This window comes from Carcharhinus amblyrhynchos, chromosome 9 (genome assembly GCF_965287045.1).
Source record: "Carcharhinus amblyrhynchos chromosome 9, sCarAmb.v2.hapA, whole genome shotgun sequence".
In the NCBI taxonomy this organism is placed as follows: Eukaryota; Metazoa; Chordata; class Chondrichthyes; order Carcharhiniformes; family Carcharhinidae; genus Carcharhinus; species Carcharhinus amblyrhynchos.
Genome location: NC_137332.1, coordinates 103,402,632 through 103,426,563, shown reverse-complemented (window position 1 = coordinate 103,426,563; position 23,932 = coordinate 103,402,632). Strand labels below are relative to the sequence as shown.

Sequence of the window (23,932 nt, the reverse complement as noted above, 5' to 3'; positions counted from 1 at the left end):
GCCCAATCCTGGTATTACTCGAGTAAACCTTCTTTGAACTGTATCCAATGTATTTGCATACTTATTTAAATAAGGTGACTAATACTCCAAATGAGGTCTCACCAATCCCTGTATAACTGAAGCATAACCTCCCCACTTTTGTTTTCAATTCTCCTCACAATGAACAATGACCTTTCTATTCTATTACATTTCCTAAAGCTGTAACTATGAAAATGGAATTTATAAGCTTTACTCTCTTTCCTAATAGAGGTCTGATGTTGTCTTGAATGATATCATAGTGAGAGTGAAGGTCTTTTTGAAGCGGAGGGTTCTGAGGTTCTGATGAAGTTGTGAAACCCCTGGCAAATAAGCAGGAGGTCAGTTCTCAGGTAGACTTGAAAGCAGTACTTTGTCTGCATTAGAAGACTTCCAGCTATGATGATCCAGCCATTTACAATGTTTCCTGATAGTTCAGAAGTTTCCCACAAACAGATTTGCTCAGGTTTGTATTACACTGCAGCTCCTGTCGCCTGAATTCCAGGGTTAATATTTGGGGTCAAATAGAAGTTGACAATGGTCATCCACCCTTGGCTCTGTCCCAACCTAAGCTTAAATATCCTTCTTTCTAATATTGCACTTGGAGGCCAACAGTGCTGAGATCCCAAATTCCTGCATGGCCAGTTCTTCCTTAAACAATGAGCTGTTTAAACTTCACAGATGGCTGCAGAAGTTCCCTCATTCAGATCCACATTCAACTAAATAGTGGCCACAGAATCAAACACTGTCCACAGTTTAAGTTTTCACAGTCACCTGTCTGAGGATGCAGCCATTTTACCAGAGTTTGTGGGCACAAAGCATGACCTTACAGTCTGGACTATCCAATATTCTCATGTTTGTTCTGCGTGTGACAAAGTTTAAAGTTTATTTATTATTGTCACAAGTAGGCTTACATTAACACTGCAATGAAGTTACTGTGCAAAACCCCTAGTCGTCTCACTCCGGCACCTGTTTGGGTACACTGAGGGAGAATTTAGCATGGTCAATGCATCCTAACCAGCATGCCTTTTGGACTGTGGGAGGAAACGAGACCACACAGAGGAGACCCACGCAGACATGAGGAGAACGTGGAGATTCCCCACAGTTAGTTAAGCTGGGAATCAAACCCAGGTCTCTGATGCTGTGAGACAGCAGTGCTAACCACTGTGCCACTGTGCCACCATGAACATGAAGCAGGAAAGGAGGTAATTTTTGGCATTGGGCTATATCGAAGTTGTGGCCCATTGTGTATCTCCTCCGGTTTTCATTTCCATTAGCTTCAATAGAATAAAATGTTGAGGGGGGACTGATGAATGGGCAGTTGATTCAATTGAGCCTGTTTTTCAAATCAGCAAAATTACCCCACTGTTTGTGAAAAAGTTTGGTTTCAGTTGAGCTGATTGGGTTACACTCTTTGCCTTGGGGTCAGAGGGTCATGTTTCAAGCTCCCCCTTGTGTCAGCAAAATACTCCTTTTTGTCTGTCAGTGCAATACTGCACAAATATTTATTTTCTTGCTTTGTTTTGACTTTGACCTGACTATTCCTTGTCTAAAGTTGCAACATTGGTCAGTGTTGCTCTTGAATATTCTCCCCTATGCTGACCTCTGCTCTTTAGCCACTCATTTTCAGATTGTTGATCGGCTTTGTATGAGTATCTAAGTACCTTCGGGATGATGGAACTCACTGGAAAGAGAGTTTGTGGGGGAGGATTTCTGACTTTGATTCAACATACTGTGGACCTTCTGCATTGAACAACCTCACTTGGTTAAATATCTTCCCTGTGCCTCACCGTTTTGAATATTCTCACAACTAATTAAAAGAAGTGTCCCAAGAAAATAAAACAAGCAGTTTCTGTCATGTGATTTGTTCACACTGGTTTCATGAGGTTAATCCTAATTCCTTGACATTCCAGGCTAATTCTGGAGACGTGGCAAACGTTTAAACGAGTTCTTGTGTAAACCTTCTCTATAAGAGTGGCTCAAATAACCCATGACATGACAGACAATGACAGACAGACAAATGACAAGGTCTTTTAAGAACGTAGTTTATTTTTATTTATTTATAAGTGTCACAAGTAGGTTTACAGTAACACTGCAATGAAGTTACTGCGAAAATCCCCTAGTTGCCACACTTCAGCACCTGCTCGGGTACACTGAGGGAGAATTTAGCGCGGCTAATGCACCTAACCAGCGTGTCTTTTGGACTGTGGGAGGAAACCGGACCAGACACAGGGACAATGTACAGATTCCACACAGGTAGTCACCCAAGCCAGGAGTCGAACCTGGGTCCCTGCAGCTGTGAGGCAGTGGTGCTAACCACTGTGCCACTATGCCACCCAATTAGTAGCTTTTAACCCAGGACTGGTTATGAAGCTTACTGCAAAATTTGGAATTACTCACTATAAACAATAGTATATTTTCGTGTGCATTTATGTCAGTATATATTTCCTTTCTTTCAACACAAGATATTGCAGATGCTGGAATCTGAAACAAAAACAGAAAAATGCTGGAAAATCTCCACAGGTCAGACAGCATCTGTGGAGCGAGAATACAGCCAACGTTTCGAGTCTAGATGACCCTCTGTCTGGGCTCTGACTAAGGGTCATTGAGATTCCAATGGTGGCTCTACTCTCTCTCCACTATTTTCTTTCTTTGTTCATTCACAGGTATCTGCGTGGGTTTCCTCTGGGTGCTCCGGTTTCTTTCCACAGTCCAAAGATGTGCGGGTTAGGTTGATTAGCCATGCTAAAATTGTCCCTTAGTGTCCTGAGATGCTCAGGTTAGACAGATTAATGGATAAATGTGTAGGGATATGGGGATAGGGCTTGGGTGGGACTGTGTTCAGTGCAGACTCGATGGGCCAGATGGCCTCTTTCTGCACTGTATGGTTTCTATGATTCTATGAGATGTAGACTTCACTGGCTAGATCAACATTTGTTGCCCACCTCTAATTGCTTTTGAAAAGGTGGAGATGGGCCGCTTTCTTGGATTGCTGCAGTCCCTGAGATGCAAGTACAGCCACAGTGCTGTTAGGGAGGATTTTGACCCAGCGGTAGTGAAGGAACAGTAATATATTTCCAAGTTAGATGCTGAGTGGCTGGGTGGGAATCTGCAAGTGTCAGTGTTCCCAAATGCCCTTGGCCTTCTAGATGGTAAAGTTTGTGGGTTTGGAATGTGCTGTTGAAGGAGCTTTAGTGAGTTTCTGCAGTGCATTTTGTAATGATACCCCTGCTGTCACTGTGCGTCAGTGGTGGAGACAGTGAATAGTGAAGGGGGTGGAAGTAGTGCAAATCAAGCTGGCTGTTGGATCTCAGATGGTGTCAAGCTTCTTAAAGGTTGCTGGAGCTATACTGGAAGGGGATGAGCTGCATTTATCCAAGCAAGTAGAGAGCATTCCTGCATAAACTCTGGGAGTCAGGAGGTGAGTTCCTCTGCAAAATTCCCAGCCTCTGACTTGTGCTTGTAGCCATGGTACTTATACATTTGGTTCAGTTCAGTTTCTGATCAATGGTAATCCCCAGGTTGTTGATAGCATATTTGTCTGTCTATACGTAGTGAGCTTACGCATATGCAACTTTGTGTGTGATTATACAAGCATATTTTCACCTACAAGTACATAGTAATCATTCCTGCAGTGTGGACCTGTGTGGTGTTATAAGAGCAGTGTGACAATATATTTGCGGAAGATCTTAGCCTTATTCATATCATAAGAACATAAGAACATAAGAAATAGGAGCAGGAGTAGGCCATCTAGCCCTTCGAGCCTGCCCCGCCATTCAATAAGATCATGGCTGATCTGTCGTGGCTCAGTTCCACTTTCCCGCCCTCTCCCCATAACCCTTAATCCCCTCTCTTATCAAGAACCCATCAACCCGCTTCTTAAAAATATTTAGCGAGGCAGCCTCCACCACTTCAATGGGCAGAGAATTCCAGAGATTCACCACCCTTTGAGTGAAGAAGTTCCTCCTCATATCCAACCACGAACAGCATGAAGTAAAATGTCTAGGGCAAGGTGCAGCCACATTTCAAGCATTGCATCTGGAGTATTAATGCACTTGTGTAATCCTGATTACCTCTCTGCTGACCTTTGTCCAACGCACATTTAAAAACAAAAATACTGGATAAACTCAGCAGGTCTGGCAGCATCAGTGGCGAATGAAACAGAGTTTTGAGTCTAAATGACTTTTCTACAGAACTGAAAGTGGAAATGTAAAGAAATATATCATTGGAAAGGGGGCAGAAGAAATGGGGCAGAATAAAAGACCAGGGATAGATCAGGACAAATATTGACAAATTTGTCATGGAGTAAGACACCCTGGACCACTCACCCATTGCCTCGAAGCATTCATCCCCTTCCCACGAATCCATCCCCTTCCCACAACTCCATCCCATGCAACAAAACTTGTTCCTTTACCTCTTCTCTCTCCTCAAGGGCTCAAAAAATTCCTTTCAGATGAAACAGCATTTTGCACATTCACCATCTTCATTTTGGTCCATTGTTTTCCAAAGCCATCTCCTCTACATTGACGGGACTACAAGCAGATTGGGCAACCGCCTTGTGGGACATCTTCACTCAGTCCTCAAGCCAGACCTCAACCTTCCTATTGCATGCCATTTCAACTCAGCACCTTGCTCTCATTCCCACATTCCTGTCCTCAGCCTCCTGCAATGCCCCAGTGATGACCAATGCAAACTGGAAGAACAACACCTCATCTTCCGATTAGGCATATTACAGCCTTCTGGGCTCAGCATTGAATTCAGCAACTTTATACTGTAAACTTCCTCACCTTTTGTTGTTCTTCAACTCCCTGACCTGCCCTAACATAACCACCCTGCCCTCATATGGCAACATGACCCTTGCTGTTCAGTTGCTCCCATTAACACATTCTGTTATCTCACTTTTTGCCACTATTAGCAATCTTCATTCCTTAATGCACCATTAATATCCCATTTTGTCCATGACAAATTTGATAATAGGAACATAAGAACGAGGAGCAGCAGTAGACCATCTGGCCCCTCAGGCCTGCTCTGCCATTCAATAGGATCATGGCTGATCTTTTTGTGGACTCAGCTCCACTCACCTGCCCGCTCACCATGACCCTTAATTCCTTTACTGTTCAAAAATGTATCCATCCTTGCCTTAAACACATACAATGAAGTAGCCCCAACTGCTTCACTGGGCAGGGAATTCCACAGATTCACAACCCTTTGTGTGAAGAAGTTCCTTCTCAACTCAGTCCTAAATTTGCTTCCCCTTATTTTAAGGCCATGCCCCCTAGTTCTAGTTTCACCTGCCAGTGGAAACAACTTCCCTTATCTATTCCCTTCATAATCTTAAAGGTTTCTATAAGATCTCCTGTCATTGTTCTGAACTCCAATGAATATAGCCCCAGTCTACTCAGTCTCTCCTCTTAAGCCAATCCTCTCAACTCCGGAATCAACCTAGTGAATCTCCTCTGCACCCCTTCCAGTGCCAGTATATCCTTTTTCAAGTAAGGAGACCAAAACTGTATTCAGTACTCCAGGTGTGGCCTCACCAACACCTTATACAGCTGCAACATAATTCACCGTTGAAGGACAAATGGAGGACAAAATTCCATTTGCCTTCTTAATTAACTGCTGCATCTGCCAACCAACACCTTGAGATTCCTGCACAAGGAACCCAGGTGCCTCTGCACAGCTGCATGGTGCAATTTTTTACCAATTAAATAACAGACCATTTTGCTGTTATTCTTACCAAAATGGTTGACCTCACATTTACCAACATTGTACTCCATCTGCCAGACCCTTGCTCACTCACTTAGACTATCTATATCCCTTTGCAGACTTTCTGCAACCTCTCCACATTTTGTTCTGTCACTCATCTTAGTGTTATCTGCGAATTTTGACACACTGCATTTGGTCCCCAACCCAAATCATCTATGTAAATTGTAAACAATTGCAGTCCCAACACTGATCATTGAGGCACACCACTAGTCACTGATTGCCAACCAGAAAAACACCCATTTACCCCCATGCTTTGCTTTCTATTCGTTAACCAATTCTCTATCCAATCTAATACATTACCTGTAACACCGTGCACCTTTATTTTATGTAGCTGTCCTTTTCAAATGGCTTCTGGAAATCCAGATACACCACATCCACAGCTTCCCCATTGTCCAATGCACAAGTAATGTTCTGAAAGAATTCCATCAAATTAATCAAACATGACCTTCCTTTCATGAATCCATGCTGTGTTTTACCAATGGGACAATTCATATCCAGATGTCTCGCTATTTCTTCCTTGATGATAGATTCAAGCATTTTCCCTGCTACAGAAGCTAACTGGCCTATAATTACCCGCCTTTTGTCTACCTCCCTTTTTAAAGAGTGGCTTCACATTTGCTGTTTTCCAATCTGTGGGAACCACCCTAGAGTCCAGTGAATTTTGGTAAATTACCTTGGGTGCATTTGCTATTTCTCCCGCCATCTCTTTTTGTACTCTGGAGTCCATTCCATCAGGACCAGGAGACTTGTCTATCTTTAGCCCCATTGACTTGCCCAAGACTACCTCTTTTGTGATAATGATAGTTTCTAGTTTATCACCTGCCATAGCCTTCCTGTCATCAATTTTTGGCATGTTATTTGTGTCTTATTGTGAAGACCGACAAAATACCTGTTCAATTCCTCAGCCATTTTTTCACTTCCAGTTATTACATCCCTCTTCTCATCCTCTAAAGTACCAATGTTTACCTTAGCCACTTTTTTTCATTTTATATATTTGTAGAAATTTTTACTGTTTTTATTTTCTGAACTAGTTTAGTCTCGTAAACCATGTTTCTTTAATGTCTCCTTTGCTTTGACCTAAGGGCAGCCTGGAGGCACAGTGGGTACACTGCTGCCTCACAGTTCCAAGGACTCGGGTTTGATTCCCGGCTTGAATGACTGACTATATGGAATTTGCATGTTCTCCCTGTGTCTGAGTGGGTTTCCTCTGGGTACTCCAATTTCCTCCCAGTCTGAAAGACATTCTGACTAGGTGGATTGGTCATGGAATATGTGAGGTTACAGGGATAAGGTGAAGGAACGTGGGCTTGGGTGGGATGTTTTTTCGGAGAGTTGGTGCAGACTTGTTGAGCCAAATGGCTTCTTCCTACACTGTTGGCATTCTAAGGTTCTACCCAAAACAGAAAATGCTGGCAAATCTCAACTTGATTGGCATCATCTGTAAAGTGAGAAAAGAGTTGACGTTTCAAGTCCAGATGAACCTTTCTAAGCTTCTATCCTGAGTCTTCACTTCAGCCCCACTACCTCCTCTGGCCTTTTTCCCAATGACGTACATTTTTACATTCCCACCGTTCTTCAGTTCTGCTGAAGGATCATTTACACCCGAAACATAACCCCTGTCTCCCTCTCTCTCTTTTGCCTTCACAGATGATGCCAGACTTGCTAAGTGTACCCTGCATTTTCTGTTTTTATGTCAGATTTTCAGCATGCGCCGTATTTTGCTTTTATCTATCCAGTGCGCAGCTGCCTCAGATCCTGGATACGCTTGCGCGATGCTGCTTGCAGTGCCGCGCACTTTTCTGCAGTGCGCAGGCGTTGGGGGAGGCAAACGTCACTACACGGAGTGCGCTCACCCAATCCATTCGCGCGCATCCTCTCCACCGGCCCGCCCCCGGCCCCCGAAAAACACCCTAGGCCTCGCCCTTTCAGTCCCGCTCCACATCCTGGCCCCTTCTTTAGCTCTGCCCTGCCCTACTCCGCTCTTGCTGAGACGTGCTCCTGGCTCCGATCCCGCCCCCCCGCCCGCCTCTGGCCCCGCCCTCCCCAAGGCCCCGCCTCCCTCTAGCTCCGCCCTCTCATGGCCCCAGCCTCTCCCTAGCCCCGCCCTCGCCTCGGCCCTCTCCTATCTGGCCCCGCCCCCTCTTGCTACCGCTCTGCTTCTGGGTGAGCGCTCCCCTTGAGGCGATGGCCAGGAGCAGGCCCTCCTCTCAACCCGCCGTCCATATTGGTCCCGCCCATTTCTCCGCCCTCTACTTAAGCCCCGCCCCTCGCCCCTTACCCACGTGAAGCCCGGTAGGCCGGGGAAGAACATCCGGGGCCCTGGGTGATCGTAGTTGGCAGCGCGAGCGCCTGGCCGGAACCTTCCAGACTCGGAGCGGCGATGCCCCGAGGCAGAGGCAAGGCCGCTGAGGCCGGCAATGGAGAGGAGTGGGTGGACGGAGAGGAACAGGCACCTCCAGCCAGCCAGGAGGGTGAGGCACAGCCAGGAGCCGGGGATTTGCAGGCCTGGAGCGGGGGGAGGGAGGTTAATATCTCTTTACACGCTGCTGGTCCTCACAGGCAGATATTATCGCCAATAATAATTGAGATATAAACCCCAGAGTCGATCCTTACAGCCAGATGTCGTCCCCAGTAATATAAACTGAGACCCTGATCCTCACAGCCAGCTGTTTGTTATCCCCAGTAGTACTGAGGATATAAAACCCACTCAGATCCTTATAGCCAGATGTTGTCCCCAATAATATAAACTGAAAGCCTGATCCTCGCAGTCAGCTGTTTGTTAGCCCAATAATGCTGAGGATATAAGCCCCACTCAGATCCTGTCAGCCAGCTGTTATCCCCAATAATATTGAGGATGTGATAGTCAGGGATTGATTTGCACTGTGACTTATTGCGCTCCTCAAGTACAAAGTTGTTGGCATTTAGCATTGGAAAATATTTCTCTGTGCTTCACAGGAGTTAGAATGGGCCACATAAATGTACAAAATAGGAACAGAAATGGGCTCTTGGCCGCTTGAACCTGCTGTGCCACTCAGTAAAATCACAGCTGAATTCCTGGTGTTGTACTCCTTATTCCTATCTGTGACCACCACCCCCCCCCCCCCATAACCTTTGTTTTGCTTTCTTAATAATCTGCCTTAAAAATATTCAGCATCCCTGCCTTCTGAGGCAGAGAGTTTCAAAGTTGCACAACTCTCCAAGGAAGGAGGGGAGGGGGAGGAAATCACCTCACCTCACCTCTTGTCCCGTAAGGATGACCCCTAATTTTAAAACTGTGCCCTGACAATCAGCTGAAGATGAAGACAATAAAACACTTTTCATTATATATGTTATATATTGTATAACAATGTATGGTGACCATCTCTTTCTCATTGGAATGTGCTGCTATTAATATTTTTCTAATCTCTATCTGCTAATTCATGCTTAGGTTTGTACTTCCTGTCCCTTTCTGACGTCGTTTGTTTATCATTCTGTATATTAATATCTTTCTTTCTTTCTTTGACTTAACATGTGAGGAAGGATATTGTTGCTATAGAGGGAGTACAGTGAAGGTTTACCAAACTGATTCCTGGAATGGCAGGTCTGTCATATGAGGAGAGACTTAAGTCGATTAGGATTATATTCATTTGGAGTTCAGAAGAGTAAGAGGGGATCTCATTGAAACTTATAAAATCCTAACAAGGTAGTTTCTGAAAGAATGTTCTCAATGGTGGGGGGAGTCCAGAACCAGGTGTTACAGTTTGAGGATAAGGGGTAAACCTTTTAGAACTGAAGTAAGGAGAAATTTCTTCACCCAGAGGATGGTGAATGTATGGCATTCACCATCACAGAATGTAGTTGAGGTCAAAATGTCTGATTTCAAGAACAAATTAGATATCGCTCTTGGGGCTAAAGAAATAAAGGGACTTGGGAGGAAGGTGGGTGGAATCAAGTAATTGAATTCAATGATCAGCCATGATCAAAATGAATGGTGGAGTAGGCTCAAAGAGCCAAATAACCTACTCCTGCTCATAGTTTCTATGTTTCTGTGTTTTCTCAAATTATTGGTGGCAGTATTCCATCTTGAAAGTCAATTCTGTACTGAGCATTCTGTATTCCACTCTGTACAATTCTGTACACAGTGGAGTACAGTTCTGTAATCCACTCTGGCATGGCAGCCTTTGCTGCAGAGGAAGACACCACTGTCAGGGTGCACAATTCACTGGCTGTGCTTTTCTCTGAGCTTTTATTTTCTGCTCACTTCTTACAATGCCCTTCCAGTCAGCTCAAGAGGTCATGGCGGTCTGTGAGTTGCCATGGCCTGCCACCTTCACATCTCACTTGCTGGTATCCTTGTAGCAGAGTTATGGTTGCCCATGAGGTTGTGGTTCAGTGGCCAGTTCAGCGTACAAAAGGATATCATATGGTTATCACCTATACAATGAATGTGGCTAAGCTCGTATATCTGTCATTAGCTTAGTTGAGCATGCTCCAAGACCTCCGAGTTGGTGAACTTGATCTGCCACGATACGCTGAGGAGATGTTTAGCCTTCCGACGTTTAACTGGAGGAAATTGTGGCTCATCTGGACTGGATTTTGGCCAAGCAAAGGCAATTGAGTGGTTGTGTAGAGGTACAACTGGATTTCATTGGTGCATTTGTGTAAGCCTGATGTCTGTGGATATTATCAAGGCAGAGTTAATGGATAAGGAAGAAGAGAGGCCAGAGATTGAACTTTGGGGCCTCTGGAGATAATCGTGCAACAGTGGACGGGGAGCCAACCATTGCTAAAGATATCATGTTTAAGATTGCATAGGTAAAGAAGGATCAATTTTAGATGATAAAGAACAGCTTTACATTTATCTAGCACATTGGGATACCTTGGAAGTCGTGCAATGTGTTTGTTACAGCCAGTTAAGTATTTTTGAAGTGCAGTCACTGTGGTGATGCAGAAAACACAGCAACCAATTTGTACACAGCAAGCTCCCACAATGAGATTGTGACCAGATAATCTGTGCTGCTGGTATTGTTTGAGGGATGAAACATGACTGGGACAACATAAAAACAGCAGTAACAGCTGGTTTAACATTGTGTAACTTTAGTTTCATGGAACGATGAGAGAAATTTGGATTGATCTCCTCAGACTGAAGAAAGATAAGGGGACGTTTGATATAAATTCAGAATCGTGAGTGCTTTTGATCATGTAAGTCAATGGAAACTGTTTCCAGTGGCATGAAGTTCAGTAACCAGAGGACATGAGTTATAGCAATTGACAGAAGAGTCAGCGGTGGCATGACTGACTTTTCTCTCGCAGTAAGTTGTTGTGATCGGGTACTTATTTTACTTAATTGTACGAGGGAGGTCATGCCTCACAAATTTGGTTGAGTTTTTTGAGGTAGTGGCAAAAATGATTGATGAGGGAAAGGCCGTGGAGTCGTCTACATGGATTTTAGTAAAGCATTTGACAAGGTTCCTCATGGCAGACTAGTGCAAAAGGTTAAATCTCACGAGATCAAAGGTGAACTAGCTAGATGGCTACAGAACTGGCTTGGCCAAAGAAGACAGAGGGTAGCAGTGGAGGGGTCTGTTTCTGATTGGAGATCTGTCATGAGTGTTCCGCAGGGCTCTGCTCTGGTACCTCTGCTGTTTGTGATATAAATGATTTGGAAGATGATGTAGCCGGTCTGATTAGTAAGTTTACGAATGACACAAAGATTGCTGGAGTTGAGGATAGTGATGAACATTATTCTGTTGTATTCTCTGAGATAGGCTGGAAAATTGGGCGGAGAAATGGCAGAATTTAATCCAGATAAATGCAAAGTGATGCATTTTGGTAGATCTACTGCAGGGGGAGCTATACAATAAATGGCAGAACCATCAGGAGTATAGACACACAGAGGGATCTGGGTGTACAAGTCCACAGATCCTTAAAGGTGGCAGCATGTGGAAAAGGTGGTGAAGGCGGCAGATGGCATGTTTGTCTTTATTGGATGGGACATAGAGTATAAAAGTTGGCATGTGATGTTGCAGTTATATAGAACGTTGTTAGGCCACATCTGGAATACTGCGTCCAGTTCTGGTTGCCACACTACCGGAAGGACGTGGAGGCTTTGGAGAGAGTGCAGAAAAGGTTTACCAGGATGTTGCCTGGTATGGAGGGTATTGGTTATGAGATAATACCGAGTAATCTAGGGTTGTTCCCCCTGGAAAGATGGAGGTTGAGGGGTGACCTAATAGAAGTTTATAAATTTATGAAGGGCATGGATAAGGTGACCAGCTGGAAGTTTTTTCCCAGGCCAGAAATGACAAAAACAAGCGGTCACAAGTTCAAGTGCAAGGTTCAATACGGAAACGCAGGGGACATACTTTACACAGGGTGGTGGGGGCTTGAAATGCACTACAAGTAAGGTGGTTGAGGCAGATATGCTAGGATCATTTAAGACTTATTTAGATAGCCACATGAACAGACTGGAATAGAGGGATACAAACGGATGGTCTAGTTAAGAACGTGTGATCAGTGCATGCTTGGCGGGCCGAAGGGCCTGTTCCTGTGCTGTATTGTTCTTTGTCCTTTGGATGAACACTGTCTGAAAGGAGAGTGGCAGTAGATGTGATTGCCACTTTCATAGAGTCAGAGTTTTACAGCACAGAATCAGGCTTTTCAGCCCATCTTGTCTGCATCAACCACTGATCTATTCTAATCCCGTTTCCCAGCACTTGGTCTGTGGCCTTGTATATTATGGCATTCCAAGCTAGCATAACTCAGGGATGTGACAAGTATACTCCTCCTTGACTGGATATTTGGATGTTTTACATATATACTGAGATTGCCACTTTCAAAAGGAAATTGGATAAATACTTGAAAACATATGTGGAGCTACAGGAGAAGGGCAGGACAGTTGGATTAAGTGGATCCAAAAAAGAACTGGCACAAGGCTGAGAAGGCTCGTTCTGTTTAATAACACTGTGATTCTGGAGATTTGTCCATATTATGCTATTGCAAAAACTCTGTTTTGGAGTCAGCAGGATCATTTGTGAAGTTAGATTGTAGTGGTGGATTGAAGAGGCTAATCTGTTTCGAAGCTTATAGTGCAGTAAGCTACGTATTAAAAACGAAACATGAAAATGCATAGAGCTTGTATCGCAGGTTGGTACCTTAATGATGGATTTCAGTTTTTTTTGTGAACTAGCAACTGTTTGAAGTAAAATAATTTTGAAAATAAAAATGAGGCAGTCCACCTATGTAGAATAACATGGCAAATGCATTATCATTTTTATGAGAAGCCACGCATAATGGGTAAGATTCAATTACAACCAAAACTACTATTAAATGTACAAATTAAGGTTGTGTTACAGGTGACAGGAGGCATTGGCACCGGGTTGTAAAGTTAGGAGCTGTATGTTGTACAGTCTCACCTTGTGAATAAATGTAAAACCGAATATTAGTAAATCTAAAACTAAATAAAGATTGATTTCTGGTGGTCTCCTTCTCCAAATGGCTGTAAGTATGGCCATATGCTGTGAAGTCATCTTATACTTTGGCCTCATCTAAGTGGCCACTTGGTTTGCCTTCAGAGGGATTGCAGTACAAGTGCAAAATACCTAAATATCCAGTCAAGGAGGAGTATGCTTATCACATCCCTGTGTTATGCTAGCTTGAAACACAATAATATACAAGGCCACGGACCCAGTGCTGGAAAATGGGATTAGAATAGATAGGTGATTGATGACTGAAGGGCCTGATTCTGTGCTTATAAAACTCTGACTCTGGAAATTGGATATAGGCAGGCAGTGAGAGTCAGTTGACATAACAGGCTGAACTCTGACTACTGAGTTATTAACTGCTAATTGTTACTGCTTCCTCGTTATTGTACAGTTGCATCAACTTACATTCTGTCCTGTGATGATGTTGCTGAAGTTCAAGGTGTGGCTTGGACCCTTGACAGGGGCAGGGATACTTGCAACTGAATCGTGTTGATATCAACTTGTAGCTTCTGGCATTCCATTAGTATTTTTTTTAAAATTTGTTTTCTGATGCTGAGATTTTAATTTTCTTCACACAGTTCTGAAGAAAGGAAAAAAAGACAAGAAGGCAAAGAAATCGGTATGTAGATATCTCTATCATCTGTTCTGAAGTTATTTGTTCTATATAATTTTCAAACACTGCACGTAGATTCTTGGAATCATTTTTATCCACGGAATAATTAGTCTACCTGTGAATGTGTCAGTGTGCAATGTGCTCCTCTCTCCCATCACTCCTCCATTTTGAGTGACCAAGACTGCATGTTAAGGTCAAAGTTTATTTGTAACTGATTTCTGCATGTAAGGTTTTTCTTTTATGTTAGATGTCTGCAATAACCCCAATCTTCTTGCGTGTGCATGTGTCCACAAATGTGTTGGCATTGTTGTGTTCCATACAAGCGTTTCTGTATACTATCAGCATGGGTATGAGATTGTCCCAGCATTTTACATTCCATTTCCTTCTTTCTAGTATTCTTTCCTTTTCCCCTGCAGTGGTCACTACCCAGGTGTGAAACCTCAGCAGTGAGTATTGCCAGTCTGCTGTGAAAAATCATTGCAGCCAAGGCATTAGTATGCCTTTCAGCAGTGGTCACCACAAAATAATGATCACCAACAGCAACTTTCCTGACCTTTTTACCTCTTTCTAACACTGGTACTGAGATCACTTGTATCATCCTGCTGCCAGATTCTTACTGCTAACTCAGTTGTGGGAAATGTAACTGAATTTTTAAAAAAATCTTTGTCATTTCCCTCCTATTCTGGGTAAGATATGTTGTAATTTCTGATCATATTATTAACTTGTTCCTGCAGTACTATAGTTCTTGGCTCAAAGTAAAGTTGTTGTTTCACTGACTGATGACACTGTCCCATGTTTGGCTTATGATCCTCTTTCAGCCTGTTCTGTTGCCTGAGGCGGCTGGTAACTTTTATACTTAATATTGTTGTATCCTCTATTGCATTAGGAGGGTGTGACTTATACACCCGATTTTTATTTTTGGGCCTGTCAACCAGGAGGACCTGAATCTTTACTGAAACAATGACTTTTCAGGATGAAATGAGCTTCACTGTTCAATGATTTTATTTTCTTTCTCTTCCCAGTTCTTTGAGGAGCTGGCAGCTGATGATAAGCAAGTGAAAGTAGAAGAGGCAATCAATGCAGAACAGCAGGTAAAAGAAACATTGGTTTTGTAATGCACTTGGCTTGTAGAATGGGTTGAAGAAGGACAACAGAGTGCATAGTCTAGTCAGTATCTGGATATCTAGGTATAAACTGACTTTTAGAATCCATAGAATCCCTACAGTACAGAATGAGGCCACATTTGAACTGTGGGAGGAAACTGGAGCGCTCGGAGGAAACCCAAGCAGATATTGGGAAAAATGCCACACAGTCACACAAGGCCAGAATTGAACCTAGTTCCCTGGTGCAATGAGGCGGCAGTGCTAACATTCATTCATAGGATGTGGTCATCGCTGGCAATCCAGCATTTATTCTCCATCCCTTCTTGACCTTTGCCTACACCCTAGCTATGACTGTAACACTACATTCTGCACCTTCTCCTTTTCCCCTATGTACTCTAACAGTATGCTTTGTATAGTGTGCAAGAAACAACACTTTTCCAATACATGTGACAATAAATCAAATCAAAAGAACTGACACTGAGAAAGTGGTGGTGAGCCACCTTCCTGCACTGCTGAAGTCTCTCTGTTAAAGGTACACCCACAGTGCTATTAAGGAGGGGGTTTCAGTGACCAAGAAGGAACAATGATATTTCCAGTGGTGGTGTACAAGTTTAAAGGGGAATTTGAAGTAGTGTTCCCATGTGCTTGCTGTGCTATGTGTCAGAGGCTATGGGTTTGGGTGGCGATGTAGTGCACTGTCGGTAGAGGGAGTGATTGTTTAAAGTCATGCATTGAATCTCAGTCAAGCAAACTTGTTCTCCATGATGTCAAACTTGAGTGTTGTTGGCGCTCAGGTATGTGGATAGTATTCTGTCAGACTCCTGACTTGTACCTTACATGGTCAGGCTTTAGGGAGTCAAGAGTTGAATCACTCACCATAGTATGCAATCTCTGACCTTGTCTTATAGCTAAAGTACTCATTGGCCAGTGCATTCTAGTTGATAGCGATCCTACAATATTGGTGGAGGATTTAGTGCTGTCACTGCTGACTCCCTGTTGCCACACCCATATTGTTATTGATGAATGGACAGTCATTCTTGACTCACCTCAGCTCTCCATGTCAGCTGTTTGGTCTGTATTTGGACTGAGATTATAATGACATTAAGCAGCTGAGTGGGTCTGATGGAATCTGACTGTTCATATTATTACGATGCGGAAGTTGTCACCCTATTGAGACATAATGCTGAATTCTCCCAAAGAGGAATATCTCACCTCTTAATCTGTTAAAAGTGTGAACTGTTCAGTTTAGTGGTTAACTAACAGAAATACCTGACACTCACTTTAAAATGAACACTTAACTATTTATTTAACTAACAGGGAAATTAACTAAACAAGTAACGTTATAAACAAAATAAGATTCTAATGGAACGCTGTTCAAATAAATACAATACTCATTCATTAACCAAACATATATATTAGAATTCAGTCACTCTCAAACAATACAACCAGATTTTGTGGCTTTTGGAAACTTTTGGAGTTCTTCTGTTGATTTCTCTGCCTGTATGTTCTTTCTGTTTTGGTATTTTTTGCTAGTTAGATGGTGCACTTTCTTAAGACATAGCTGAAGCTGGCAGACTTGAGAGCTGTCCTCTCCTTCTCGCGGCTTGAGAGGTGGCAGTTCTTCTGTTGCTCTCTTTTTTTTTTCCCCTGCACTCTTTTATACTTGTGATGACCAGTCAATTTTCCTGCAATAGGATTAGCCTGATGTTGTCAACACCATCAAATTAAAACCTTTTAGGTTCCTGACTGCTGAGTGCCCGCTTTAAATTGATTGGACTAAATTTTAAAAAAATGGTTGTCTTGTAAAGACTACTGCTTGACTTTTTGATAGAAATGTTTCAGCTTGGACTCTGTATGTACTTTGCATTTTAAACCTCCAAGCACTGAAACAAAACATCAGCCTTTAAAGGGCCACCACAATGTTTTTTCTCCTCTTGCATTTTTACAATTTTTTTACATCTTTACTAACACCAAATTCCACCTTCTCAAACTCAACTCTGCAACAATATATACAAATTACTGACCATTGCCAACCAAGTCTGTCAACTCTCAAACAGATGTAGGAATCAGCACCTCAGAAGTAAATCAATGTGTAAAGTACTTTAGGCATTTCAACAGTGATGCGGTGCTTATATAAGTCAGTGTCTGTTGGGACTGCTGCATCAGCCATTGAATGGGAGGTGATGTAGGACTAAATGCAGAACAATGTCACAGCAAAATGGTCTATTTAGAAAGAATATCTGTCACCTGCAACAGCCCAAATAGCTGAAATACAGTGAATGAGTGAAAGATAGCTAAATAATAGAAATTGTGTGTAAAGTCACTTACAGTAGTGAAACCTTGAGATATGATTGACAGGGGAATTCATCAATCATTTCTATTCTGGCTGCAAACGGTGGGGTCACCATATATGCTGCCCTTACAAAGACAAATATTACTGCCTGCATAAAGCTGTTCTGCTCTAATGATTTCTGCCCCTTTTGTTTTGTCCCTTGTTGCATAGCAACAGAAGAAAAAGCGTGATAAGAAAAAAGAACGGAACAAGAAGAAGAAGGATGAGGATTTTGATACAGTGATTGAGAACCTGAGTAAGCTCTCTGTTCCGGCCAGTGATGAAGAGGAGGAAGGTGAGCTGTAATGGGAACAGGAGTTTAGGTGATTTGGTAAGGATAGCTGCGGCTTCAGAAGCTTTTAGCTGAGTTTGCCAAACACAGGGTGACAAAAGGCAGATTAAAATGCTAAATGGCTTTTTAAAAACTTCAGCAAAATGGCATTGAACCTGACATTTGAGTGTTGCTACATTAGAGTAATGTGAATTGTTTAAATAAGTTCTCTTGAGTGGCACACTCAATATAATTTTTGACATTAACCTTTTAAAATTGAATTAGAAGTGGAAGAAACATTAAGAGGTGCTGGTGAGGCTAATTTCAGGTGATAAAGAATTTTGTAAAGATTACTTGAGTGTAAAATTAGAGGCTGAAATATAAACTTTCCTGCAAAGTGCTTCACACTTTTTCAAAGGAGATCAAGCAGTTCCTTTCTGATATTGTACCCAACAATACCAAAAGAAAAATATTGTTTCATTTCATTTAGCTCTTTGTGGGATATTGATGCGAAAAGAATGTGGTGTTTGCCTTTTTTAAGAACAATGCCTATGCTTTAGGAAACTTGGGAAGTTCCTTGAAGAGGATGCAGGGGAGGTCTACCAGAATGGTTCCAGGGATGAACAATTTGAGGACAAGGTTAGCTTGGCAAAGCTGGAGACGTTCTCAAAGATTGAGGAGAGATTTGATAGATGGCTGCAGATAATGGCAAGCTTTGATAATGTAGGCAATGAAAAGCTGCCCATTAGCTAATTGTACAAGGATTGCAGGGCACAGATTTAAAGTTTTAGCTAAGAGGTGGAGGGAGGGTGTGGTGGTGGTGGTGGTGAGGGGAAGAAATTTTAAGCAGTATTGATCTGGAACTTGCTATCTATGTGGGTAATGGAAGTGGAGACTGTGTGATTTCAAAAGAAAAATCAATGGCCAATGAAGGAAAGACTTGCAAGACTACAGAGATGGGCTGAGTGATCACCTCCTGTGGTGCAATATCTCTGATCCTATGACTTGGAGAACAGCCTAATCTTTTTAATGATGTTGTGATTAATTTCCCTTAGTTTCTTAGCAATATGCCAAAAATATCCCATCGCAACAGGGGTCAGACATAATAGGGAGAAAGTTAGAGTAGCGTTCTCGGAATTGACGGGGAAGGGGTTTGGACACAAAGTTATAGGACTGGAATGTGATCCTGAACTGGATTTGTGGCACAGATGTGTTTGAAGAAATCAAATTCCTGTTTATTGCTGCTTTAGGCTCTGAAGCAGCTTTAATTTCTGCTGTATTGCTTAATCAGTTCATCAGATTCGCATTGCCAACCTGCAAGGCCCACCATCCCGTAGTCGTCTGTTGGAGATTGCACACAATTTCTGCAGGGATATAAAGGGCAAAGCTGGGAATAAAGTTCCCTTACGTGCAAGAAAATCTTGCCTGATTCTAATGCATACTTTCACTCCTTCTACAGTAATCAAGCCAGGAAGAGGATACAAAAAGACGGTAAGCAATGTATAACTTAGCAAAGCTGCTTGTTTTTTCCTTTAAAAGCCACTTCTATTGCAAATTAATGTGAGAGAGAATGAGATGGGAGATGAGTCTTGATTCAAAGTGATCTCCCAACTTTTCTTTCCAAACTTAGTATCAATGTATAGAGTTTTGGGTGCAATGGACTGTTTTTGTATTGTAGTATTCTCTGATTCTAAGTTGATAAATTGGAAGGCATGTCTTTTTTTCACATAGTGGGAGCATGTGAAACAGTGCTGGCTACAAAATCTTAATGTTGTAAATGCTGGTAATTTCTTTCATTGGTGACCATTAACAGATCTGGTAGAAGCTTGTAAACTTTTGGCTCCCAAGGCTGAAGATAGCAGGACAAATGATATTTTTCTTTATTTCTGACTTTAAATGTGACATGTTTTTTTTGGTCATGGGATGTGAGCATTGCTGACAAGGTCAGCGTTTGTTGCCCATCTTTAATTGCCCTTTGAGAAGATAGTGTGAAATGGCTTCTTAATTTGCTGCAGTCTATGTGGGTTTGACCCAGCAGCAGAGAAGTAAAGATATAGTTCCAATGTGGTATGTATCTTAGAAAGGAAACATGGAATTAATGGCAATCCCATGGTTTTTTAAAAGTTTATTCATTAGTGGCACAAGTAGCCTTACATTAACACTGCAGTGAAGTTATTGTGAAAATCCCCTAATTGCCACACTCCAGCGCCTGTTTGGGTATGCTGAGGGAAAATTTAGCATGGCCAGTGCACCTAACCAGCATGTCTTTCGGACTGTGGGAGGAAACTGAAGCACCTGGAGGAAACCCAACCAAACATGGGGAGAATGTGCAAACTCTGGTGACCCAAGTCCAGGGGAATCAACCCAGGTCCGTGCACTGAGGCAGAGGTGCGAGCCACTGTGCCTCCCTTAATGGGTCTGCTGTCCCATTACCTTCAATGTGCTAGCTGTCTTGGGTATAGATGGTACTGTCTAAGGAGTGTCGGCAAATTATTGCATCTATCTTGTATACGGTACATAGTGCTGATACTGGATGCCTGTGGTGCAGGAAATGAATACTTAAGGTGATGGATGGGGTATTGATGAAAGGCCTATTAATCACTCTGCCTTGTTTCTTCATCTGTTGCTAATGAACTTCACATCTGATAATATTCACAATAAATGGACTCCTCATTTATTGGAAATGTGAATTTTAATTGACTCATACTGTACATCCAATATATGTTCTGTTTAAACTATTCAGGCTTTTTATCCTTTTGAATATTAATTTTTCTTTTTCCTTTTGAAGGGAGGGAATGTCTTTGCTGCTCTCAGCCTTGAGCAGAGTGAAGATGAAGATGACAGTGAAGACCACGAACGGGAGAGGCAGACATCGAAAACAAACAAAAATCAAAAAAATAAGGTTAGCGTTCAAATTCAAGAGTCTGAATATGAAGAACTGTGTACTAGTTCTGGTTTGACTGAAACATTACCTTGAGCTTTGCACAATCTTGTATAGATCAGCCTAATGTAATCCACACAGTGACTGCCTGCAGCTTCCAGTTTTGTCATGTATTCTTTTTGCAAGGTAGAGTTTTCCTTCGGGGCCTTTGGTCTGGGACATTGCCAGCATTATAAGCCAGCAACTTCACTTGGCACTTGATTGCTGAGATCTGTGATCTCTACCACCAGATGGTGCTAACAACACACTGTTTTAATATCAGAAACCAGTGATGGAATAGCAATAAACAATTGTATCAGCCTGTTGCTATTTTCTGCATCTTACGGGCGACAGTGCTTGCTCAGTGGAACTTTTTTCAATTGTCAAAATCAATCAATCCTTCAAATGTTCTTGAAAGACAAATCTACTGTTGGCAGTCAAATAGAATATACAGCACAAAAACGCATCATTCATCTAGTCCATACCGATATTCGTACTTTCCCATCAATTTCTTCACATTCCATCTGCCTTATCTTGACCTTTCAGCATATCTTATGTCCTTGTTTAGTTTGCTTCAGAAAGCATCCAAGCTGTGGCCACTCGCTTTGCTAGCAAGTTCCACGTTCCAGACACTCTTCACGTATAGCCATTTCTCCTCATCTCTTGAATTTATTCGTAACAAGTAACTCATATTTATTGTCCGCCAGTTACTGTGAAAATCCCCTAGTCGTCAACTCCGGTGCCTGTTTAGATACACTGAGGGAGCATTTAGTATGGCCAGTACAGTTAACCAGCACGTCTTTCGGACTGAGAGGAAACAAGAGCACCCAGGGAAATGCTAGCACAGGGGGATGTAGCTTTAAATTGAGGGGTACTAGGTATAGGACAGATGTCAGAGTAATAAGGGCGTGGAATGTAGTGGACTCGCCAACATTAATGGTTTTCACAGGCCGGCACAATATCGAGGGCTGAAGGGCTTGTACTGCGCTGTAATGTTCTATATTCTATGCGTGCAGACTCCACACGGCGACCCAAGCTGGGAATCAAGCCCTGGTCCCTGACACCTTGAAGCAGCAGTGCTAACCACTGTGTTGCCCAATGGAGATGGAGAGTTGATTGGATTTCTCTTTTAGAAACACTTTTATGCAAACTTTTCTTTTTAATGAAAACTTCGTTGAACTCTTTCTTGCTTTTATTCCTTGGCTTTCTGCATTTACAGACTGCATTGAACGAGAATGTGACTAGCCAGAAACAAATCAAAAAGAAAAAGATTGAGAATTCTGAGGGTAAACCACAGGTAACACGTCACTGTGCACAAGAAGCACACATTTGACACATTGCTCACTCGAGTGCATCAGGGGAATCCCGGGATTTTAACTCCTCACCCTCACCCCACCATCACTACCAGGTGGGGAGGCAATGGCGCAGTGGTTTTGTCACTGGATTAGTAATCCAGACAAGATCTAGGGACCTAGGTTCAAATCCCACCATGACAGATGGTGAAATTTTCATTCAATGTAAATCTGGAATTAAAAGTCTAATGATCGTGAGACCACTGTCGATTGTAGTAAAAACCCATTTGGTCCTCTAATGTCCTATAGGGAAGGAAATCTGCCATCCTTTCCTGATCTGGCCTACATGTGACTCCAGCTCCACAGCAATGTGATTGACTCATGATCTCCTCTGAAATGGAGAGCAGATAGGGATGGACAGTGAATACTGGCCCAGTCAGCGAAGCTAACATTCTGTGAAACTCCACTCCCAGTGAGGGAAATGATTTAGGAGCAGGTTCGACGAGCGTATGTCAGGTCTGTTATCTGAAGGAGGTGGAATACTTCAAACTGTGCCTTTTTACCAAGATGATAATTTGGCTAAATATTTGTTCATTTTCAATAGGCCAGTCTTGTTCCATGGAAGAATTTGGGTAGCATCACCCTTCCTGTTGGGCTTTTTTGGTGGCGCTGTAGTGTTGGGGGTGGGGGTGCCACTTAGAATTTGCCTAAATTGGGTATGTACATTTCCGTACATTGAAGATTTAGTCTCCTGGGAGGTGAGCAGCATTCTGGTTGATCTCCATCCCCCTGTCCAACTTTGATAACTGCTTTCACCAGGGCAGCCTAGCAGGAAGGGTGAAGCATCTTGATGGTATCTGTATGTTTGTTCTTAAAAACAAATGCAAATAGTCTGTGCTTTCCTTTCCCTTTAGCCAAGGGGAGTTCCTACTGATGGTTCGCATGTGTCCAAGCACTTAAAACTTGCGTTTTTGCACGTCTGACTGTTGAAGCAACTGTAACTTGGTGAAATTCTAAGGGCCATTTTGTAGATCCTGTTGGAGATTGTGTTTCTTAATTGTCTTATATACCTTTTACAGTAATGCAAAACTAGCTTAACACACCTCTTTAACGAGTAAATGGTTTGAAGTCTCTGATACTTTTAAAAAAACTAAGAATCATTTGCTGATATTAATAAACCAAAAGATATTGCTAAATCTATTGTTCCATTGGATACTAATTATTTTTCTGTATGTATCTATAAAATCAGGGGCTAGAATTTAACTGCACTTGCTCCCGGAATAATTAACATTTTTGTGCTTACCTGTTCACAAATGTAATTTAAATTTTGGCAAGAAGTAATCAATATTCAAAAGTGAATCGAATGGTGGTATCTAGTCAGTCAGTTAGTGGAAGAGGAAGAGTTTTTTAAAGCTTATTTATTAGTGTCACAAGTAGGCTTGCATTACACTGCAGTGAAATTACTGTGAAAATCCCCTAGTCGCCACACTCTGGTGCCTGTTCGGGTACACTGAGGGTGAATTTAGCACCTAACCAGCGTATCTTTTGGACTGTGGGAGGAAACCCACACAGACACTGGGAGAACGTGCAGACTCCGCACAGACAGTGACCCATCCAAGATTTGAACCGAAGTCCCTAGTGCTGTGAGGCAGCAGTGCTAACCACTGTGCCACCATAAGGGATTGGACAGTAAGGTTTTTTTGTGTCACAAGTTTCCTTTATTCGCTGGTGCTAAACAGGGTCAAGGTATGGAAAATAAAAACAAATATTTAATCTGAAGCAGAAAGTATTGGTTGTACACAGCAGGTCAGTCAGCATCTGTAAAGAGGAAAGTTAGGCAAATGTTTCAGGTGTACTTTTTTTTTCAGAATTGAAAATGATTTATTGGAGTTGAGTAGAATTGGGGGAGGGGAGAAAAACTAGATGCTGGTCAGGAGTAATCAACCCCTCGGAGTACAATAATTTGGTGGGCAATTGCAACACTCAACATAACCCATTCTTACCCAAATTTGTACTCTACCTGTAATAGATTTTTAGCCAAGATGTGCTCCAAATAACATTGGCCCCTAAATTAAGGAGGGTAAAAATCAACCAGACTTGATCTGACCCATTGATTATCTCTGATGTCAGGTTCATACAAGTTAATATTGATGGGGG

The 23,932-nt window shown here is 42.4% G+C and overlaps 1 protein-coding gene across 2 annotated transcripts in view; it reads left to right on the top strand.

The window, feature by feature from the left end:
• Nucleotides 1-8,052: 8,052 nt before the first annotated feature.
• abcf1 (ATP-binding cassette, sub-family F (GCN20), member 1) overlaps nt 8,053-23,932 on the top strand; it is a 72,252-nt gene continuing 56,372 nt past the window's right edge. The window contains exons 1-7 of one of the 2 annotated variants that reach the window (XM_080196348.1): nt 8,053-8,252; nt 13,823-13,863; nt 14,880-14,948; nt 17,464-17,587; nt 19,023-19,054; nt 20,352-20,465; nt 21,703-21,780. In XM_080196348.1, the coding sequence (XP_080052474.1) occupies nt 8,162-8,252; nt 13,823-13,863; nt 14,880-14,948; nt 17,464-17,587; nt 19,023-19,054; nt 20,352-20,465; nt 21,703-21,780 (549 nt within the window). In that variant the 5' untranslated portion in view covers nt 8,053-8,161. The remainder of the gene's footprint in view (nt 8,253-13,822; nt 13,864-14,879; nt 14,949-17,463; nt 17,588-19,022; nt 19,055-20,351; nt 20,466-21,702; nt 21,781-23,932) is intronic. The other variant, XM_080196349.1, reaches the window with a different exon arrangement.